At 37.9% G+C, this 23,218-nt stretch overlaps 1 protein-coding gene across 16 annotated transcripts in view; it reads right to left on the reverse strand.

Annotated features, from left to right (window-relative positions):
• The window catches only part of PAM (peptidylglycine alpha-amidating monooxygenase), a 287,568-nt gene that overhangs the window by 94,752 nt on the left and 169,598 nt on the right, over positions 1–23,218 (reverse strand). For all 16 annotated transcript variants that reach the window (XM_086690473.1, XM_086690089.1, XM_086690162.1 and 13 more), the window contains exons 5-7: positions 21,018–21,105; positions 10,029–10,114; positions 8,551–8,634 (exon numbers count right to left, since the gene is read on the reverse strand). In XM_086690473.1, the coding sequence (XP_086546599.1) occupies positions 8,551–8,634; positions 10,029–10,114; positions 21,018–21,105 (258 nt within the window). The remainder of the gene's footprint in view (positions 1–8,550; positions 8,635–10,028; positions 10,115–21,017; positions 21,106–23,218) is intronic.

The raw sequence follows: 23,218 nt of genomic DNA on the forward strand, positions 1-23,218 counted from the left end.
AGGTTTCTTTGTTCTAATAGAACTTTTTGCAATTCTGAAATCTGAAAAGCTCTGGAAGCCTAAAGAGTTTTTTAATAATGTTTGGCAGCAAAATCTGGGCTGAATGGATGCGATGCTATTTACGTCTTTATTTATGCCTTGTAGTGTGACTATTTGAATATCTTGCTATAGGAATATCAGCATATTTGATGAGAGATGGTGCCTCAGCCTCCCAAAGGTGACATAATGTAATACATGGATTATGAGCTTAAGCACCTTTCTATCAGGTTTACAGTCCTTACTTCCAAACCACATGGCCCAAAGCACCTGAGTAAAAGTTTGTACTTTTATCAAGTAATAAAAGAGAAATAAAAAGTGGAAGTTGGGGGGTGCCTGGGTAGCTCAGTCAGTTAAGCATCTGACTCTTGATCTCAGCTTACTTCATGATCTCACAGTTTGTGAAATCGAGCCCGGAATCAGGCTCTGCACTGACAGCACGGAGCCTGCTTGGATTCTGTCTCTCCCTTGCTTTCTGCCCTCTCCTTGCGAGGGTGCACATATGTGCGTGTGCATGGGCTCTCTTCCTCTCCATAAACAAATAAATAAACTTTAAAAAAAGTAGGAGCTGGGGAGGGAAGAAAGGAGACTTGCTGAATGGCATGGGTATCACAGCCTTGAAAGAGAAAAGGGCAAAGTGCAGCCTTCCGGAGCCACATTTCTGCATCTACTGAAGGTACGCTTGCTTAAGCAGGGGTGCTGTTGCTGGTGTTGAGAATTTGGGCACATTATGTGCACTCTGGAATAAAAGACCATGGTGAGAACGAACCTCCTATATTCTGGAAGGGGATTAGGCTTTCTGGACTACGTGCACTAACGGTCCTATTCAGGGAAGGCCAGGCTGAGGACTAGAAAGGTGCCATCTAGGTCTCTCTGTCAGTGTATAGGCCCATGGCTTTCAGGCATCTGGGGGGTGGGGAGGGGCTGGGGGTGAGGAGAAGCATGAACAACAGTCTCCACAATTGCAATTTCAAAGGAGGTTAGTTAACTATAGAAAGTAATCCAAACCAATAGAAAATACTTGGCTTTAAACACCCCACCTATAGTATCCCTCACTTTGTAGAGAAGTAAAGTCAAGCATGGGTGTATCTTCCTGGAGAGAGCGCAGGAGGAAGCCTCTGAGAGAGATTTAGAGAAGACAACAGAGGAAGCGGTGGGGTGTGACCTTCCCCGTTGTTATCCAGGACCCAGGTACCAGGGAGTCAAGAGCACTCTCATGCTTCCACTGAAGTCAGAGTAGTCTGCTTTATACTGGAATGAAATAATTTTAAGTGTCGCTGCCCTGCCACTGATCTATACTCCATCTTGTTCAAAAATGCATTAGCAAGGGATTTTTCCTGTGCTCACAATTTCAAAGCTTTTTCTGATAGCTTCCTGGCAGTAGTCTTGTAAGAGGCAGAGATGCAGCAGAAGTCACAGTGGAATTAGAATTCCTCGAGAGCCCTCTCTTTTCCCTTCTGCCTGCCATTGATTCCTTCATGCTCGTTCTACTGTTCCTGCAGTGGTGGTGAGACGGGGATCCCCAGGGTGTGCATGTGGATGAGTGTGACGTGTGAATGTGTGAACTCACATCCTATGTCCAAGAATACCCACCTCCCCTGAACTAAGCTGCTCAGAAGCCACACCTAACGGATCATAGGATGGAATAAGACAAAGAAGCCAAGTAGAAATCAAATCTGAAGGTCACCAAGTTCAGGCACTAGTGTTCTCATGATTTTGTTCAGAAAGTTCCTTTGAAAGGCTTTAAATCTGAGTCTGTTTATTCTAAATTTGGAAACAATTATATGAAACTTAGTCACCTGGATTTCATATCTAATGCATCAATTTAGAAGAAGGGAGCACAATGTCTATAAGAAATCAATCTCTGGGGCACCTGGGTGGCTCAGTCGGTTAAGCGTCTGACTTTGGCTCAGGTCATGATCTCACGATTTGTGAGTTCGAGCCCCGCGTCGGGTTCTGTGCTGACAGCTCAGAGCCTGGAGCCTGCTTTGGATTCTGTGTCTCCCTCGCTCTCTGCCCCTCCCCCCTCCCCTCAAAATAAATGAACATTTAAAAAACTCTTTAAAAATATCAATCTCTTTCTAAACTGGGTATGGTCTTACCTGCTTATCAATCCCCTCTCTCACCACCTGCGAGGACTGTGTACTGACTCATGTGATCATAGCTATTGTTTTATTTTTATTTTTTGCCATTGGATGGTGACCTACATGAAGGCAGATTTTTGAGCCTACTCATCTTTACTTCCACGCAGTGCTCTGTGGGAATTAAAATGAGTTGAAGTGGTAGCTTGACAAAGAGGAACACACAGAAAATACAGAAAAGCAGATAGAAGGAGGCAACAAGCCCAATAACACAGAAAAACTCCATATATTCAATTTTAAGGGAAATCATTGTGCAGTCGTTGACGTTTAGAACGATATCCCAAAATTACAAAGAAAAGAGGGATGGGGATAGGGAGGGAAACTAACAGCTGTGTTGGACACAACTATACATTTAACATCTACCACCTATTTTAATTTGAAAAGACATGTAATATATTTGGGAACGATTTCTGTCCAAAATATTTTATAATTATAATACTTACAGAGCTAAAACCTTGGCTTTCTAAAAAACTTGGCTATTAAAAATGATTTCTTCTTTAAGGGTTCTAACTGGAATTTTATGATCTGATTTTACTTATAACCCCAGAAATTTGGAGACTAAATTTCTGAGAGCTCACAGAAAAGAGAGTTGAAAACAGGTACCTCAGGTTTCGATCATCTCATTTAGAGTACAAGTATTAAACACCCCTCTAAAGGAAAATGAATCTTTTAGCTATATTCCAAGGAACATACTAAAATGTATGTGGATTTTGAGAGCTGTGATGAAGGGGTAAAAGCAAACCCTAGATATGTATGTGTGTTTGGGGCGAGGGTGTGGGAAGGGCTCTGTATCCTTGATAGTTTTCCTATCAGCAACAAGAGCTGAAGGGACAGTAAGTAGTTGGAAAGTAAGACAGTTTGGAAATTCTGCCACACAAAGATAGTCAGAACTTCTGCACTTGGGCAGAGGTTCTTATCTCCATTTTAAGGATATCCGTTCCAACTTCAGTTAGTGAGTGAGCAAGTTTTCCAATTTGAGAAATGAGTTACTGCTGGAAAATAGCAAGCTAATGCCGATAACTCTGGAAAGGAGAGGCCAGTTTCTTGAGATTCCCCTAGGCCAAAGCATCCAGAAGATGTGCCAAATTTCTACAGCAATCTCAGGATAATTTTCTTCTTGGAACAAGACATTACTGAAAAAAACTTGTGAAGAAAGAAAAAAGAGGAGGAATCTCTATTTCCCATTATTCTAATTCCCTTGAGGGCAGGGACTGTCTTGTAGTTTATCTTCTTATAAATGAACTATGAATAACAACAAATGTTGTGGAGAACAGGAAACAGCATAACCAGGAAACTTCTAGTAGCTTAGTTCTGTGTCTAAATACAAGACATTATAACACCCCTGAAAAGTAACCAACACACCCTTTATATTATAGGCAACTACGACAAAAGGTTGCATTTAGGGCAATTTATTGTCACTTTGAAGCCTTTTATAGGGACTATAATGATACTAGCTAATATTTATTGAGCACTTACCAGGTACCTTTCTATAAACCATTATGATCCCATTTTATAGATGAGGGGGCAGAGAGGCTTAGAAAGTTTGTGAGGGTAACAAAACAAGCAAGTGCCATTGCCAGGCCATCTGGTCTTAGAGTCTAAACACCTAACCCCTGAATGCTATTGCTTATGCAGGATATTCGTTTCTTTTTGTTGTTGTTGTTTTTTAATTTTTAAGCAATCTCCACATTCATCATGGGGCTCGAACTCACAACCCCAACATCAAGAATTTCATGGTCTCCCAACCGAATCAGCCAGGCTCCCTGGGACATTCATCTCTAATTATATTACATTATGTTTTCCATGGAATATTAATTTATAAAAATTAGTGACTCTATATTTTAAAAAGAACTCATTCTGGCTTTCCGGAGCCTCAGTTCTGGGTTACCTGGGTCTCCTAAAGCCTCAATGCTTTCTTCATAAGGCTAGTGGCTTTTCCACACAGTCAAGCCTAGGACTGAAGCCTAGGTTACTGTCTGGCTGACAAGCACTCTGAGTGTTTGTGAGAATAAAGTCCTGACAAGGCTCTGTATGGTCTGGCCCTCACCTTTCACCAATGTTCTCATTTCTTGACACTTCTGTCTTTACATTTCACACTCCAGGAGCACCAAATTACAGAAATTTCCTCATGGATGGGCTTTTCACTTCCCTGTGTCTATACACATGCTTTCACCTTTGTTTGGAACATGTCTTCCCCCTGCCCCTGCCTACCTGGGGGCTCCTGACCACCACGCAAATCCTTGCTCTGTTTCCACCTTCTAAGAAGCCTTTTCCTCTCGCTGTCCCCCGCTTTCCCAGCAAACCTGCGTGCTCTGCCCCTCCACAGCCTCAGTACTTGATATACATTTCTAGAATTGTCTATAAATGCAGTTCTGTGCTTGTCCCTCCTGTTGGCATATACTAAACTCTTCTGGGCAGGAAGGTTAGGATACCAGCACCAGCATGGGTCTGACACTGTGATTGACATGGCATTTAATAAAGATAGCTGTTTTTAAATGATGCTTTTAACAGCTTCACATTCTGTGCAATTTCCAAAACAAACAAAGACCCAAACCAAAACAAATATTTCATGTAATTCCACAGAACTCAGTCTAAAATCACACTCAATTTTTCCCACTAATAGAGATCACAGTGTAAGACACACCCATCTGGCTTCTGATACTTTAAAACATTCCAATAAATTTTAAAATATTTTACCTTCACTATTGGTGTTTCTATTAAAGAAAAGTTCTAGAGACCCTTAAATACAGAGAACAAACTGAGGGCTACAGGAGGAACACTGGGTAGGGGTATGGGTTAAATGGGTGGACATTAAGGAGGGCACTTTTTGGAATGAGCACTGGGTGACATATGTAAGAGATGCATCACTGGGTTCTTTCTACTCCTGAAGCCAAGGCTACACAGTACGTTAACTAACTTGAATTTAAATTTCAAAAAAAAAAGAAAGAAAGAAAAAAAAAAAGTCCTAGGCTTCTCAGATGTCTAAAACATTCCCTGTAAGGATAAATACTCACACCCTGAAGCTGAACATTTTCCTATTTTTCAGGGGTGCAGTAACTTCCTTGTAGTGTTAGTCTGCTTTTGATGTATAATTTCTATACTCAAAAATATCATAAACGGTTTCAACATAATTAGGTTCAAATCCTGACCAACACCAATATGACGATATATGTGTGTATGTGTATGTGCACATATGTGATTTTTCATCACTAGAAGATAAGATGATATAATTATTTTCTACTTCTAGGTATATCTAGATATAAGTGTGTCATCAGAACATAAAAATTTTATATAGTATAAATCACTCCTTATAGGAAATCAGGCATATAGAGGGGATTTATACTGATGCTTTTTGTCAGAAGGGTATGATTGAGAATACAGCATACTAACTGGTAGGTATTGACAGACTTAACATATTACTTCTACTTGTGGAATTTTAAAAACTTTAAGATAATGTTATAACACTTTCAAGGAAAAAAAATAATCACACAATCCTGTCTTTCATGCTTATTGACTATTTTCTTTTTTTTTTCCTTGTTCCTTATAATACTTGGAAACATGCAAGCCTACTTATGGTTTTATGTGGTCTCTATACATTTTTATGATTTATTATTTTTGTTATTATACCATTTATTTAACTAGTCCCCTATTATTAGGGACATTTGTTAACTTTCCAGTTTTTCATATTAATAGTTAATGGAGCAGAAACAACCATGGGTAGGTAGCTCATTTAAAAACAACAACTCTTTTTAGGATAAGAGCCTTGAGCAAGATTTTACTGTTCTATATAAAATGTATATAATATGATAATGTTGCTTTCCAAAACAGTGCACTAATTCAAAAAGCTCCCCAAACTGTATCACCAGATTAGTCCAAACCCTGGCAGTCCTGGGTTTTATAATTCAATCTCCACACACCCCCAATTTAATAAATATAAAATGCTCTCTAGTTTTAGTGAGATTTGATATTTTCCCATGTGTTTATTTATTATTCTGAGCCATGTACCCGTGTATAGCTTAAGGCACAAAACTGTATTTAAGGCTACTAAAAAAATTACATGGTGAAATTTTTTGTTTATATTTTTATTATATTACAATAAGGCCTATGAATTATAGCACCAGTAATGCTTCTAACTCATACCTCATCTGCACCTTCTTTTAGGAAAATTGTTCTCAAAAAGGTGGAAAATGAAAAATTAGTATAAAAATTTCTGATCAGTCTCTTACAGTAAAGAATAACTATATATTTACATATTAAATATTGGAACTTTTATTATTTGTTTAATGTTTATTTATTTTTGAAAGAGAGGCAAAGTTAAAGCAGGGGAGAGGCAGAGAGAAGGGGAGACATGGAATCTAAAGCAGGCTCCAGGCTCCGAGCTGTCAGCACAGAGAGTGATGTGGGGCTCAAACCCACAAACCGAACCGTGAGGTCAAGACCTGAGCCAAAGTCAGATGCTTAACCAACTAGGACGCCCAGGCACCCCTAAATATCAAAACTTAAATTATCTCTAGATTAAACATAAATTATAAAACAAAATTAATTCCTCACCAGTAAGAACTTAATATATATTATGACAGTAACATAGCTTAAAAACTAGTCCATATCATCCATCTTGCCTAGGGTATCATTGTGGTATGTGTTAGCATGTACTATAAAGCTAAGAGGAATTAGATTGAAAAGTGAAGTCCAGGGCTCTATAGAGGGACCGAGAGTCGGAGTGGGGGAGCGTGTGTAGGTATGACCGGATACCTTAGTTGTGGGAACAGGGAAAGCCTTCCTTGCCTTCTTGGGAAAATTATTGTCAGGTCAGTGCTTTGGAAGTCAGCAGTGGTGGCATCTGCCTGTTCCACTGACACCCACACAGTCAATTTTTAGAAGAGATAAGTTCTGTCGTTGCTCAAACACATTTATTTCATTGTTTTCAACAGAATCCTCTATCAACACTACAGTTAACAACTTAAGGTTTTAGGTTCTGTTCTAAAAACAGAAAGCTATTTGCATACTATACCTCAAAGTATATTTTTAATAGAAAAACAAGTTTCATTTGGAAGGCAGGTTCATGGGCTGGTCCACAGGAGGTTGTTTAATTGATAATATGTCTGACTGCAATGTTAGCTCTAATTGAAAAATTATATACAATTTTTCTAACATTTGTTCCCAGAGAAAGACCGCATTTACTGTCCCCATCCTGAATACTGGGAATCTATGGAAACTATCACCACACGAGGCACTCTCAGCAAAGGCCCCAGAGGATAATTCATAGGCAGAGATGGACATGTACTTCAAGACTTAGTTACTGGATAGAAAGCTAATGTGTCTGGAGAGGAAAATGTATCAGGTTAGTTAGCAGAAATATAACGTTAAATTAGAAAACTTGGGGCAATATGTGTAAGTCAGCAAGACATAGTGGAAAAGCTGATAAGCCAAGGAGAAGATTCCTTAATATTTACACTCCCGTGAACACTGAAGTGTGAACCTGGAAGGCAGTTGGAGTTTGACTAAATGTAGCAGAAGGAATAACAAGTACCAGTCTCTGTTGCCTTGGGAACAGGGCCCCTTCCTCATGTTAATGATTCTATAATAAGAAAAGGAGGGTTTAAATGAAGTACATAGTACAAACTTCCAGTTATAAAGTCATGGGGATTAATGTACAGCATAGGGAATATAGTCAATAATATTGTAATGACTTTGTATGGTGACAGATGGTAACTAGACTTATCATGGGGATCGTTTCATAATGTATAAAAATATTGAAACACTGTGATGAACACCTGAAACTAATCGGATATTGTATGTCAATTATACTTCAATTAAAAAAATGAAGTGCATCGTAATCATGGGCAGACCAATGAGTGTCTAGGGGGGTGTTCAGCAGTGTCAGAAGAGTGGGTGGGGTCTGTGCATTACTGCAGTGGATGATGGATGAGTTCATGAAGTGGCAAGTGTAGATTACAGAGAAAGCACTGACATGAGCCCTAGAGTCTGAGAACCTCCCTGATACTGCAAAGTATGGTGACTCACTCAATGGCTTGCCTCTAGCAATGGAAATAAATTGCTAGTCCCTATTCTTCTGACGATACTGCTTGCAAGGAGAGGATAGATAAGACAATACATTGGAAAGCAAAAGAACCATGAAGTCAGCATAAGAGAAAGAAGCATAGCAGAATAGTAGAATGTATAAGATGGCATCATTTCCAAAATAAAAGTCATTGCTTCAATCGTCTCAAATTAAAGGAAACAAAAGCAGTTTTTTTTCCCAATGAGCAGAGAGTGTGGTCAACAGTTTGTACATACATTTTAAGTTTTTGTATGCATTCTATATATTTATAGTATTGAAAGTTGTGCTTAGTTCCAAAATTTAAAAACTTACCTCTAAAAGCACTAATATCCCCATAGTGTACTTGTAGTACAAAGTATTTACTTCCAGTCTCTCCTCCGACTCTGAATCCAACTCCTAAAGATTTATAAAGATGATAAATTAATATTTTAGAGATGAAAGTCTAAAATGGAACTAATCTCAGGTTGCTTATCTATGAAATCCAAAGGGAAATAAAATAGCATATAACATATGAAATTATGTTATATGAAAAAGGAAATGAACCAGGCATTCACTGAAAATTTCTAATATAATCTATCATTCCTTCTACAGGCTCTGATAGGTTTCTATCCATACTTCCCATTTCAGAACCAGAGTAAACACATACACTTTAAGAGAAGAATTTACTCAGTTTGAAAGAAATAGAATGAAACAAAATTCTGCCATTATTGAGTACATAACAGACATACATAAACCCACTTTCATTTTGTTTTGAATATATTCACGTTCATTTTTATTTTCTGACTGAATATAGAAAACAGACTTCTTAAAAATATCTCAGGGGAAATGCTTTTATTCCCATATGAAAACAGGTATCTGTGGAAAGGTCATTGAGGAAACCAGTTATCAATTAGATTACAAAGTCCAGTGTGTCAATAAGTGCTTGGAATCTGAAGGGTTCCTAATGGTCTTACTATTAATAGAGTTTCCTAGGAAGCTTTTTAAAAATCTACAGAGAAAATATTTACAGGTGGAGAAAAAAAATTTTTTTATCTGCTCAACCAATGGATCTTTAAAATGTCAACAAATCTATAACAGCCTTCCCCCAGCCCCCATTAGTTTGCAAAAGTGTTTGGTAGCAGCTGCCTGGTAAACTATGGAGAGGATTCAGAAGCTCATTTGAAGCAAAGCAAAAGAGGTATCAGTTAGAGCTGGCAAAGTTAGGGAGGCAAGAGAGAAACAGGTGTATAAGACACCATCCCTGAAGCATGGCAGACATATTCTGTTAGAGAACTGCACATTCCCTTTGACATTAAGAAACATCAAGGTAATAGAAGAGAGCCTGATAATTCATTCACACATTGGTAGTGATGAGCAATTTAGAGTGAAGATAGAAAGCCAGTTGAGGTTTGGTATTACATTAAATACCCAGGTTCCAAGACTATTTTTTTTTTAATCTGTTTGCTGAAACAGCAATTTATTTAATTCCTAGCTCTCTTGGCTTCTGAAATGCTCCTGCTGTCAGGAACCAATGTGCTGTAGGCCAAAGGTGGCTTGAGGTATTCTAGGGTATTTTCTAATTCTATCCAAGCTGTTGTGCTGGGCAAGTTATACCAAAGAGAGGCAGAGAAAGAGCAACTACTTAAATGAAACCTTTTCAATACAAAGCAGGTAATACAGATATTTTTTTAGTGTGAAATTGCAAAATGGAACACTGTCAACAACTGTGGAAAGAACATATAATAAAAAGTACTTTGGAGTCAGAAATTAAGCAGCTTTATAGAAGACTATGCAAGAGGCCTCAGATATACCTTTGGGGAGTCTGGTAGGGGGAGCATTTCTTGCCCAGGCATATAGAATATTGGCTTTATCTGTACAGGTTCCTTCATCACAAAACCTGAAGAAGAAAAAAAAAAAGTAGCCATAAATGAAGATTCAAGTAGCAAAATGCATAAAAAATCTCCACCAAGGAGGGCAGAGAGGTTAAGGGGAAGGCATTGGAAAACACAGTAAAATACGTCATTGTATCATGATTGTAGTCATACCAGCTCTAAGATCTTAACAAAGACTAAACAATAATTTTACATGTAAAAAAAGTAAACACAAAGGGAGATTTGTCTGTGTGTTGCCCGATATGAAACGATCCTGTGAAGATGATATACAATTTATAATGTGGTATGTTCCTGTGTGGAATGTACTCTGTGTAAATTGGGTAGGAATGTAAGCATCACGCAGAGAATGCATATAAACCAAAGCTAACACTGTTACTTTGGAAGTTGACTAAACCAAATGGCATACACATATCCCCTTTGGGGATCAGCATCGTCAATATGTCTTTGGCCACGGCAAGAAACAGTAGTACCCAGTGCCTACTCTCAGCAGAGGGAGCAGTACAAGTATATCCCATTAAGATGTTCCTGGTGTTATACATATGTGACTTTTTTCTTAAGTTTATGAATACTGGTTGTGCCATTTAGAAGTTGATTCATGTTGAGCAAGTCACTTGATCTAGTGAGCCTCAGTTTTCTCTCTGGAAAAACAGGGTTAGTTATACTTACCTCACAGTTATTCCATAAATCAAATGAGATATAAATAAAAGCACTTTATAAACCTCAAAGCACTATACTAGGGCAATGCATTATTTAATAAAACATTCACTTTATCTACAGACTCATTATTGAGAGGCAGTGTTGTGTGGTGACAGGAGCCCAGGCAGAAAGACGTATCTGGAGTTGAACCTCCCCCCTCATACAGACTGGGCATGTCTGTAAACCCTCCCAGGCCTCGTTCCTGTATGGAAACTTCTCTGATTGGGCTGTGGCGGCGATGTGGGTAAGACACTCACTATGGTAACTGGCACACTGGAATCTACATCGGTAGATCCAATTTCATAAGCGAAAAGCTGTCTGATTACAAGCCACACATTTTTTTCCCATTACACTGTATCTCTTAGTTTGTTCCATTCTAAGAATTGGATTTGTTCAAAACACCATTTGGTGATATTTTTAAGTGCCTTTCCATATTTGTGTTTTGGGAAACTGGCACCAAGCAAGGTCAGGTCAGGAGTTTGGGCAGACTTGAAAGGTTTCAGGACTAGCAATGAGAAGGACAGAGACAGCTTCTTGGGCAGGACATTGGCTCACATGGTAGAAAGTGGGCAGTACCCATGGGCTGGGAGAGAAATGAAGGCAGACCGTGGTAGCTTTCTAAACAGGTTAGGAACTGAGGCTTGGGGAGGACCTGGGGGAGGCTTGAGGAGGACCTGGGACAACACCCAGGTCACAGATAAGAAGATCACTGGTAAAATGTACCTTCACACTCAGAGGCACAGACATGTCCCTGCTTGTAGACAGAAATGGGTGGGAGAAAAGGCAGTAAGTGCAGACAGTTGTTATCCATCTGGATAAATGATTGAGGGACTGGGAACCAGGAGGTCCCCATAAGGTTATATTTAACAAATGTTTTGCTTCTCTCAATCAGGCTGTAGAAAGAAACTGGTTAGTGTGCAGTGTAAAATACATCAACCTGTGGTTTCTTAGTGTTCACTGTCAAGAACAATATATTTATGATGAAGGATTATTATCCTGTGAGACTTGTGCACTGGACATGTCTGTGACATCCTTGTGCCAACCGTACCAAAGGCACAGGGAATGGGACAGTGCCCAAAAGCAAAATCTTCCTGCTTGGACTCATGCTATTATAGTTTTAAGAAATGAGACTGTCAGATGGGATGAACTTTATATCTCACTATTGTGAGCTACTAAAATTTACAGACTCGGGTGGCAGTTTACAGAGCTTTCAACGAAGATCATAAATATACAAAAGTGCCTAACATCAACGTGATGACAGTCTTAGGTTAAACAAGATAATTGTTTCTTCTGATATGGAAGTCAATTCAGTGTATGAGTAGAGAGAACCGGAATGAAATATAACAGAGAAAACAGCTTTAGTACATTTTTCTAACATACATATTCGATTATGTCATTCACTGGCACCAAATCTTTCAAATGCTTCCTCCCAAAAAGCATGAAAATAAAATCCAAACATTGTAGCACAACATATTAAGACTTTTCATTATCTGGGATCTTTTATATCTCAGAAAAAAATTCCCCTTATACTCATGCCAAGTTTCTGCCAGTTTCTTTTTTTATTTTAATGTATTTATTTTTGAGAGAGAGAGTGAGACAGGACACAAGTGGGGAGGGGAAGAGAGAGAGGGAGAGACAGAATCTGAAACAGACTCCAGTCTCCGAGCTGTCAACACAGAGCCAGACACGGGGCTTGAACCCACAAGCTGTCAGATCATGACCTGAGCTGAAGTCAGCTGCTTACCCAAGTGAGCCACCCAGGCACTCCAAGTTCCTGCCAGTTTGTAAAGTCTCTCTTCTGTACTATTCCCTTTGCCTGGAAAACCCCTTCCCCAAATCTCTGCCTGACAAACCTGTACTGACTTTCTCCTTCAAGATTCCCTCTAGGCTTTCTCCTCGGGGAAGTTTCTCTGGTCCCTATCCAGGCCAACTTGTACTTGTTAACCATAGTGTTCATCTTAAGTATCAGCTTACTAATCCTGTGCATACTTAGTGATTTAAGGTCATAAACTCCCAGCACCTGCATACCTGCCTGTCACTGAGTCAATATCCAAGAAGTGTTTGGTGAAGTTGCCTTCCAAGTATGTTTTTAACTTTTCATATATGAACACTTAAAAAATCTGAACTGACCTCAATTTTATTGTACTTTCAAATATAAAAATTTTTTTTTTAATTTACTTAAAAAGTTTTAACTAAAACATTAAATAATGATAAATCTGAATTATTGCCTGGTGTTTTATAGAAATCAGCTTTCACAGGGGCGCCTGGGTGGCTCAGTCGGTTAAGCGTCCGACTTCAGCTCAGGTCACGATCTCGCGGTCCGTGAGTTCGAGCCCCGCGTCGGGCTCTGGGCTGATGGCTCAGAGCCTGGAGCCTGTTTCTGATTCTGTGTCTCCCTCTCTCTCTGCCCCTCCCCCGTTCATGCTCTGTCTCTCTCTGTCCCAAAAATAAATAAATGTTAAAAAAAAAAAAATTTAAAAAAAAGAAATCAGCTTTCACAAGAAGAATACAACGAGGTTATGCTTTACAGCTGATTAAACTCAGAGAGTTTAACTTCCAAAGGTCACGTATTCAAGCCCTGATTCAAAGCTCTGCCTGTCACACTCCCTTCTGTCTCAATTCATGAGATTGATGTATGGGCAGAAAATTATATTCTATGAAGATAAGCTTCGATGACTACACTACTCTCATATCTGAACTAAGCTGCAATGTATGTACACAATTCTAAAACAAAATTCTAGATAAAATAAGTTGTCCTCACTTATTCACAAGAAGACAATGATTTTACATTTTCTTTATTTCTTTTTTTAATATTTACTTTTGAGAGACAGAGCATGAGTGGGGGAGGGGCAGAGACAGGATCAGAGGATCCAAAACAGGCTCCCTGCTGACAGCAGACAGCCAGATGCAGGGCTAGAACTCACAAACCACCTGAGCTGAAGTCGGACCCTCAAATGACTGAGCCACCCAAGTGCTCCAGACATTTCATTTTCTTCTGAGCTCTGGTAAAAGTAGAGCTCCAAAAGCAAACCTTGATTTTTTTAAGTCCTGTTTTATAATTTTTAAGAAATTTATTAAACTCAAGACTGAGTAAAGAATGACTCACTGGAAGGCACTGGGATATTCAAACTAATCCTAAAACTTAATATGTGAGAGGACTAGGTAGAGAGGAAAAATAAGAAAGCCAAGAGAAATGGGCTCTAGAACAGATGATACAATGGCAAACGGGTGGCAAAAGCATTTAATTAAAATCCCTGCAGTCTTTTCATTTTCAGATTTCCATTTTCCCTTTTAAGTGAAAAATAACATCATATTTTCTCCACATAAGGTGACCACCAGGATAAAGACGGTATTGTGTATTTTGGCTTTTCAAAGAGTACTGTAAAAACAGAGAGGATTTTTACTATTCTTATTAATAAGAAAAGTATTCAGGCTAGGAGGCAATGTAACCCTTGATCAATGGCTGTTGTAATTTCAGGCTTCATCAATTGGGTTTCTTATTCTTATAAATCTAGCAGCTTCTCCTAAAGGCTCATCCAGATTAAGCCTGTTAATTGTGAAAAGATTCACACAGTTCCCTTGTGGTTTCTTAGTCGTCATAGTAAAAATGATGAGAATTAACTTTTGAAAAGAAAACTATTCTGGATTCCTGGACCGTTGCTTTAGAACCTTTTCACCTCTAATCCATGGGGAAACCATTCAGATGGCATGAATATTTTCAGACTATGCCAAGCACTGAAAAATGCTAACCTGTCATTTCGAATTATCCAAATAAAGCATGATTGACTGTTAAAGTACTCTCTAGTTGTATCAGTTAAAGGCTATTTAAAATCCAAGGTTACTCAGGGAAGATCAGATCTGACAAGTCATTTCTTCTTTGTCTAAAAAAAAATTTTTTTAAATAAAATTGTCATGCCTTCAAGTTAAGTCTATATAGCCTTAAATTCCAATTTTAATAAATTAAATATCAGGGCCACTGAAAAACTAATCCAAAGTTAGAATGTTTCTTTAAGAAACACAATATATAATCAACAGCACATGTGGAATGTCTTTATCATTCAAAACTGCATCCTGAATAATCAGATATTCAAATTTCATTAAGTGCTCTATAAACCCATAGACAATTATTTCCCAATTCAGACAAATCCTATGTGAATATCAGTGCAATGGGTAGGCAATAGGTATTGCTAATAACACAGTAATTAGAAAGATACTCAATGGGAAAGCTAAATAAAAGTGGTGATTTAAAGTGGCCTGATAAATAGCCCCACAATACCCACACTCCCACCTTCCCAGCAAGATTAAAGAAGCCATAAGTTCCATAAAAAAAGAGGGTGGGTTTGTTTTGTTCACACCAAACTTTCAGTGCCTAACAAAGTACTTGGCACATAGTGAATGGTTAATAAATATTAATAAACAAATGAGGATAACAACTACCATTTATTAAGGACCTCTACGAACCAGGCACCGCACCAAACACATTATTTACATTCCTTTACTTATACTTCATGATGACCCAATCAGGTGGGATTAGTAGTCTCATTTTACAGATAAGGAAACAGACGAACACAGGTTAAATAATTTGACCAATGTTTATTACTACTGGCTCTAAACTAGGTGTTACAGCACTATGCTTCGTCTTGCCAAGAAAGAACCATATTCAAAGTTATGTAATTTTTGTTTCTGTTGAAACTGTCCAAATGGTTATAATCATGCCATTGTATATTATGAAAGTTTACACTAGTCAACTAAGAACTGGTCAGTTGCTAAGGAACTCCTATCAACACCTCTAATCCAGGCACCTACAAATTAGCCAAGGAATAGGTTCACTGGTAACTAGAAGTAAGAATAAGTACCAAGTGTATTTTATATAAACAAAGATCCCTTATGCTACCCTGATATGCGCTATCATATGAATCTATTACATTACAATAAAAAGAAAATGTATACAATTAATTTTAGCCTAGTAGAAATTTATGTCTAAAATTTGCTACTACACTCAAAGACACACTTTGTGTCCTCATGGCTTAGAATGAGGAACAGCGCAGTTTTTGGAGATTGTGTTATTTTTATTTATACTGACGAGGATGTTATGTACGTTTAGCTTTACAAGTTTCTTTACAGCAGAAGAAACAAAGAAGAGACTGCAGAACATACACTATGCACGGATGACAGATAGCTAGGATATGGAGAGGGTGCATAAAGGCAGTGTATGCGAATGCCACTCCCAACCAAAGAATCATTAGCATCGTGAGGGAGGCAACAAAACAGTAGACGTATCCGGAAAGTACTAGCACCCTAAAAAAAAAAAAAACAGTCATTTAAATGAGTAACCAAGCAGGGTGTCTCACATACTGGCTCCTCTCTCTCTCTCTCTCTCTAGATATATATATTTGTATGTTTTAGCTACTTTTCTCTTTCACCACATCAGCATCTGTAACCCTGTGGAGACAGTGGCATTTAAAAAGACACAGCAGGTGGTTAATAAATAGAAGCAGTTGAAAAGGGACTGAAGCTGAAGCCTCATAGGATGGTAAAGCACTACTGCTTTAGCTTGAGAAGGATTCCAAGTTAGAACAGCTGGAAACAGCCTCATTTAACCAGCTGGGATTCTTCTTTTCAAAAAAGATCAAACAACCCTGTAGAAGCCATCTTTGATTTGTAAAAAGTACTTGGTCATAAGCATCATTAGAAATAGTTTTTAAATCAAATATTAATTGCTAAGACTAAACAAAATGACTTTAGTTATGTATAGAAGATGACGCCTAAGTACAAGGCAGGATACATGAGAAGCCCATTCGCTTTAATCACCCAATATTGTGAGCACATAATCTTGCAGTTTGCAGCCATAAATTGCTTTAAACCCTAAGTCCTGTGCTCATCAGATAAAAGTGCACAAGCCTGTACAAACTAGCATTACAAAAAGTGGTGCTCCTGAATTACCCCAAATGTCAAACAACTTGTATGAACAAAACATCATGATTTTCAAAGCCTGAAATACTCTCCATAGCCAGCCATGCATTATTTTAAAAAACTGAGAATAAAAACAGAATAAAGAAAGGTATTCATAGAATAGACAAATGTAATATTTCTAAGATCTTTAGAAATTTACCATTTTTTAGCGAGGAGCTGTAATAGATGTTTTATGTCCAAATTACCCAGTTTACTGCACCTCATTTCCTTACTGACCCTAAAAGGTACATCTACTCACCTATGCCTCACGTGTAGCCAACAAATCTGGAGAACTTAGAACTGCTACGCTTTGAGTGAAGTCTGCAAACACCAGTGGAGTCCAACAAATCATGCTATTGCTACGCTTTGCTCCAGTCTTGGTGCTATTACTTTCTGTTGGTCCCTAGATACAGTTAATTGTCTCCTCCTCTAAGGGCCTGGGAAAGAAGGTTTGAGGGTTACATCTGACAGGTACTGCTGCCTTCTTCACAAGGGCCAGCAGCTTTTCCATCAGCTGGTCCTTGTTTGCATCCTCGAGAGGTATGTTAATTTGGAATTGAGCACCAGGCCCACTCTAACTATAAAGGGACCACCCCACAGTATATTAAAAGGTTCACATCAATGTATGCAATTTAAATGCACATGCATATAATTAACTAGACACATTAGCGGTGTGGGCTGCTAATTTGGAATGAGACACAAAAGACTGGAATATGTGTGGGGAAAAAAAAACTTTAAAATTAAAATGACTACATAATGAAAACTGCTTCATGCTGTGTCTAGTATTTTCATGTAAACTTAATATAACTGTAAATATATTTTAATGAACAGAAGAAAGAGGCAATTACAAAGAGCAAAGGAAGGCAGCACAACAGTGAAATATCATCAGAATAGCTCTTTGCTTTCATATTAAAAGTGCTGCCTGAAGACAGGGGATGAATTATAACTTCATAATTTCAGGGGGAAAATGTTTACTTTATTAGAGACACATACCTATTTGCCAACCTGCTGGCAATGAAAATAGAACAGCGAAGTGAAAACAGGGGGCTAATCCTAGCTAACAAACAGGAAAAAAAAAAAAAAAAAAAAGAGGAAAGCCTGACATTTTGGTGCTAAAATATCCCATTAGCTTTTTCTTCTTTCACTAAAACAGCTTTGTATTTCCATAAAGGTTTTCCCAGAGTGTGAAGGAGTTCTTGATTTTCTTAAGCCTCAAAAAACATTACAGGTAGCATAACCAAAAATGTATGTGAACGCTGGGGAATGTTAATTTAACTACTGTCTGTATCTTGGAGCTGTTGAAGAATAGATTTGCAACTGTAAAATGAGTGTGATAAATTCTATGACTCAAACATTCAAGAAAAATAATGCGAGGCTTTGACACTGATAGATTTTTGTTATTAGTATTGTAATTCAGGTGGGAGGATGAGGGGCCAAGCAGTTGGAAAACATGCGCTGTTTCCATGGCTGTGCCTGTGTGGCTGCGAGGAGACAGGGTATGAGATGTTTCTGTGAAGCAACTGAAGAGTTTAGTCTGTGAAATATTCTGTGAGTGCCAATGCTTTAAAGAAGCAAGGATCTTGCCAAATACTGGGGGATAAAAAGTCTATACCATCTTTATATGGAGAATAAGACTGGATTGTGGAAGCCAGAGTCACTGGAAGAGTTTTCCTTAATGCATACCTCTTGGTTTACATTATCCAACAGATCCTAGATATATAGATTAAAAAGATCCTACTTTAAATGTTAGATGAACACTTGCGCTTGGCTCAAAGAAGATAAATACCACCATCAATTACTGTCCTTCTTGTATGGTTATAAAGTCAATCGTAACAAACCTATAGACTAAGTGGGAAAGTGGGCTGCAGGGTAGATTACTAAAATCCCCTTAAAATGATATAGGTATAATGCCATTCAGAGTTCTAATTACTCAGCAGTAATGCAGTGGGAGGCCTGGTTGAGGTGAGTCAACCAGTGCACATATCTCCAACGCCTTATAATGATGACTTTCCAATCTGACTCAGCATCTGCATGCAATTTATATTCATAGAATTATGGAATTACAGAGCACAGAGGAGTTCTAGAAATGATCCAGTGGTAGTCCCTTGCTGAAATGAAGAAACTTAGACCAGTCCATATGAAATAAGTAATTAACCCAGAGAATCCAGCTAGTTAGTTCACTACTCTTTCGCTGTACTATGTTGCCTTTTAAGTAGTAATTTTAGCAAAATAATACATCTAGCAATTACTTTACTCAAAATTGCCATTTTCGCTTTCATTTACATTTTTCTTCGAATTCTCTCTTTCCCACACTTGGAAGTCTTTTGGAAAAAAAATATACATATTTTACTAGACTTAATTTCAAATCAGTATATTTAAGAATATTAATAAATACTTCTACAGGGCCCAAATAATGTTTGCTCTGATATTCCCTTGATAGGAGAACAGTAAACCAGGCTTAGTTCATTGTATATAATCTTTCTCAATTGAAAGCATAACAACATTTAGTGACGTTTTGTTTTTTCCCTCATTCTCTTCTACCAAGATAAAGTTACAGCAGGTTTTAAAAGCTTATATTCCTTCCTGCCATTTTCACTAATTCCAATTCAAACTAAATTTTTCCAATTTCACAAGAAATATTTTAAAAACATAAAATCAAAGGATGTGATTTATTGTGTAAGATTCAGAAAAAGCTGTCACAGAATAATCTTTAAGAATTTTTTTTTAACGTTTACTTATTTTGAGACAGAGAGGGACAGAGCATGAATGGGGGAGGGTCAGAGAGAGAGGGAGACACAGAATCTGAAACAGGCTCCAGGCTCTGAGCGGTCAGCACAGAGCCCAATGCGGGACTCCAACTCACAGACCGCGAGATCATGACCTGAGCCCAAGTCGGATGCTTAACCGACTGAGCCGCCCAGTCGCCCCCAGAATAATCTTTTACTCCCAGAATTTTATTTACAAAAAATTATCGAAGAGCAAAAACTGGATTGCTGCTATCAAAGAGTGTTAACTGTGATTTGCTGGCTCCATTTTTATGTAAACCCAGTCATGTGAGCAGGATTCCTATGTGATATGCTCCTTTCATCAAATAACTTAAGCCTATTAACAAATGCTTTGATGGTACTTGGTCCCTGGAGATTTCCACTAATTGCCCTGTGCTTTTAACAGTTCCAAATACATATTACAGTCGTTTGTTATAAGAACGACTAGAATACAGTTGCTGTGTGCCCTGCATCAGCCTGATGAATATTAGGATGCACAGAGAAGGGTCTATCAGTCTACATGATTATGCACGGACAGGAACACAAAACAGATACTTTTTCAATGCAAAGCAAGACACACTAGTCATTCTGGACTGTGAAATACATAACAGTGATTCTGGCTATCGGTGCAAAATATGAGGCTTAAATGCATAGCTATTTTCAAAGATCACCAATCTTCATGAACTCCAAAGAACAAAAGGGAAGGACAGATCTCAAGCCATAAATTAAGCTGTAAGCTTCTGGGGGTTAAAAATATATCTATGTATTCTATTCCACAGCATCTGCTATAGTTCTAGGACACAAGAGGCATTTAATAGATGTTTACTGATCATTTACTGATATTAAGACTCTACATAGTGATTAAAATAAATTCTAAAACTGCAACAGTTGCTCGAATAAATGGGAGGCAGCGTGGTGAAATGCTGGATTTGGAACCAGACAACCTAGGGTTCTATCCTGGTCTGACACCAACCAGCTGTGTTACCTTAAACATGATACTGATTCTCTTCAAGCTCCTTGTTTGTAAAGTGGGGACAATGGTAACTGCTCTACAAAAACTTTAGGAGAAAATGAAATGGTGTATACAGATTACCTAGCACAGTGTCTAGGATAAAAGAGTGCTCAAAGAACAGAGCCATGGTGCTCCTTGGATTAAAGCAAGATCTTAAAAAAAGTAAACACCAGAACATCCATTATCTAAATTGTCTGTCTTTTTTAAATAAGCTGTCTGTACCTTGATACACTATCTACAACAACAGACATACATTTATTAAGTCAGTGTCTAAGACTGATGGATGTGCTCCATAGCAGACTAAATAACTGATAATCAGACCATGATAACCACGTGATACAAAAGAACAATGTTCTTTTCTGAAAAGTAAGCATTCTACCTATTTATTAATCAGTTGTAAAATACATATACAGATGCAATTTGTATTTATAAAACATACACATTTTCTACACCCCTTTTGACTATGAGCCCATTATCCCTTACCAGTAACTTCCGGTGGAAGAAGGCATATTGCATCCAAAAAGTAACATATGATGGACAGTATCCATGCTGGCACGAGGTTTAAAGTCAACTGTTAAAAGAAAATGACACATGAATGTGAATACAAGTTACACGTCTGTGCACAAACGTTCCAAGAGGCCCCATCACTCAACCATACCAATAGCTGTATAACAATGATATTATGTTGCTCCTGATTGTATAAACTATCTTATTCCTTAAGATGAGCATGATTTGACAATTTAATTTTGCAGGACAGTGGTCAACTATTATAGAACAAAAAGAGAAAAGCAATAATGTATAGGCTGCAGCTATGCATACACCCACATACTTTTTAAAGGAAGACCCCTTTTAAAGTGCTGAGAACAGTATGCGGGTACAAAATGAAAGCTCCAGGCTACATGTTCACAACAGATTCCCTTCCAGATTTCAGTAGAGTGCTGAGTGCTATAAAATACTGCACAACACCGCAGTGAAACAGAAACCAGGGTGAGTGGTCAGAACATGAGCGGAAGGATTCTTAATGCAAATTTATCACCATCTTAAACCAACAGTAGTCACTGGGATGTGATATGAAGAAACAGTTTATTAGAAAATAAAATAAAATTGGAAAATGTGTCTTTATGAAAGTACAGAAGAGAGAAAAATCACTGTCCTAGAGGAGCACTGTGCGCTTGTTAAAAGGATACTGAAACTTATCAAATGTCACTTCTTTATTTTTCTCTGAATAATAGTGGTTGAAAGACATTAAACAAAAATGAGTTTGGAGATAAAACAAAGAAAAAATTAAAGATAAATTATACTATTGTGCATGGTCAATATTCAGCATGAGCTGCCTTTTCTGGTTTGGGTTTGGCTCAGCTACTTTTGTCTGCATTCAACTGCTGCTCTACCAACACAGTTTACCAGTCACCTTTACATAGAAACATGCTAAACAATCTAAAATGATCTTGAATCGCGGGTGTATGCAAAACTGCATATTTTGTCTTTTCTTGTCTGATAAAATAAAACATCATTTATTGTTAAAATATGTGAGTACAGGTGTATTTACAAAATAAAATATGTTCTACATCAAAGTATAGTGTCATGACTTGGAAAGCGTGGTTGGTCAGAAAACTTAACACCTACTATGAGCCATTTGACTCACAACTTTCAGGGGAAATAAAAAGTCTTTCACTTACTGCATTGAAAATAAGAATTTAAAGTCCAAAAATCCCATCATGAGATATTAATACCACCATTTAAAAACCTAACAAATGGCTGGAAAATGGACTTGCTAGAACTTAAGGCTTTGTTTTCTACCACCAAAGAATACAATAAGCCTAGGAGGTTGAAGAAGATACTTTAGAAGGAAAGAATCAATTGGAAGTTACAACAGTTCATAAATCATAGAAAATCCTACTGTTAACAAGTCTACATTTGTTACCAAGAGAAATAGAAGGAATAAGAGGGATTCTATCTCCATAGACTCACTCTCAAGTACAGGATATCCTTCCTTTCTTTCAGAATCCTCCCAGGGTATTATCCCTTGCAGAAGGGAATTTGAAAAAAGCTCTGAGGTGGGAGTAGCTGGCCTTTGTTTTTTATTCACTTAAAATTTATTTTGGTATGTGATGTAATTGTTATCTTATATTCATTTTTATGAAATGGCTTATCTCACTCTATGGACATCTAACTTTTGATCTGACTGTATCCACCTTCTACTCTCTCTCTCTTTTTCAATATCCCTCTGTCAATACACAAGGGGTTTGACAAACAAGAAGATAACTCCTCTGTTTTTTCAGAACCTATGTAGATGATCATATGGTTCTCATCCCCCTTAACTTCTTCTACTATGGGTGGATTATATTAGATTTCCAAAGTTTGAATCATTCTAGGAATTTTGATAATAAACCAACATGGCCAAATGCATTTTATGAAGAATTAAGCTGTTGGGTGCAAAGCAACACGAATTTGAAGTGTCATCTAAAAATCCAGGTGGAAATACCCAGTAGAAGATTGGACTCTTGCTCAAGAAAGAAGTCAGAGAATTACATACTTGGGAACCACTCAAAAATTGAACCCTCAAGCCATGAGGGTGAACAAAAGGCTCAGGACAGAATTTTCAGGAAAGCTCTGAGCTGTCAGGATCTGTGTAGGATACCCCAACAGTTTTTGTTTTTTGTTTAAATATTAAATCACTGTGT

The sequence above is a fragment of the Puma concolor genome, chromosome A1, assembly GCF_028749965.1.
Source record: "Puma concolor isolate L17-30 chromosome A1, mPumCon1.1.hap2, whole genome shotgun sequence".
NCBI lineage: Eukaryota > Metazoa > Chordata > Mammalia > Carnivora > Felidae > Puma > Puma concolor.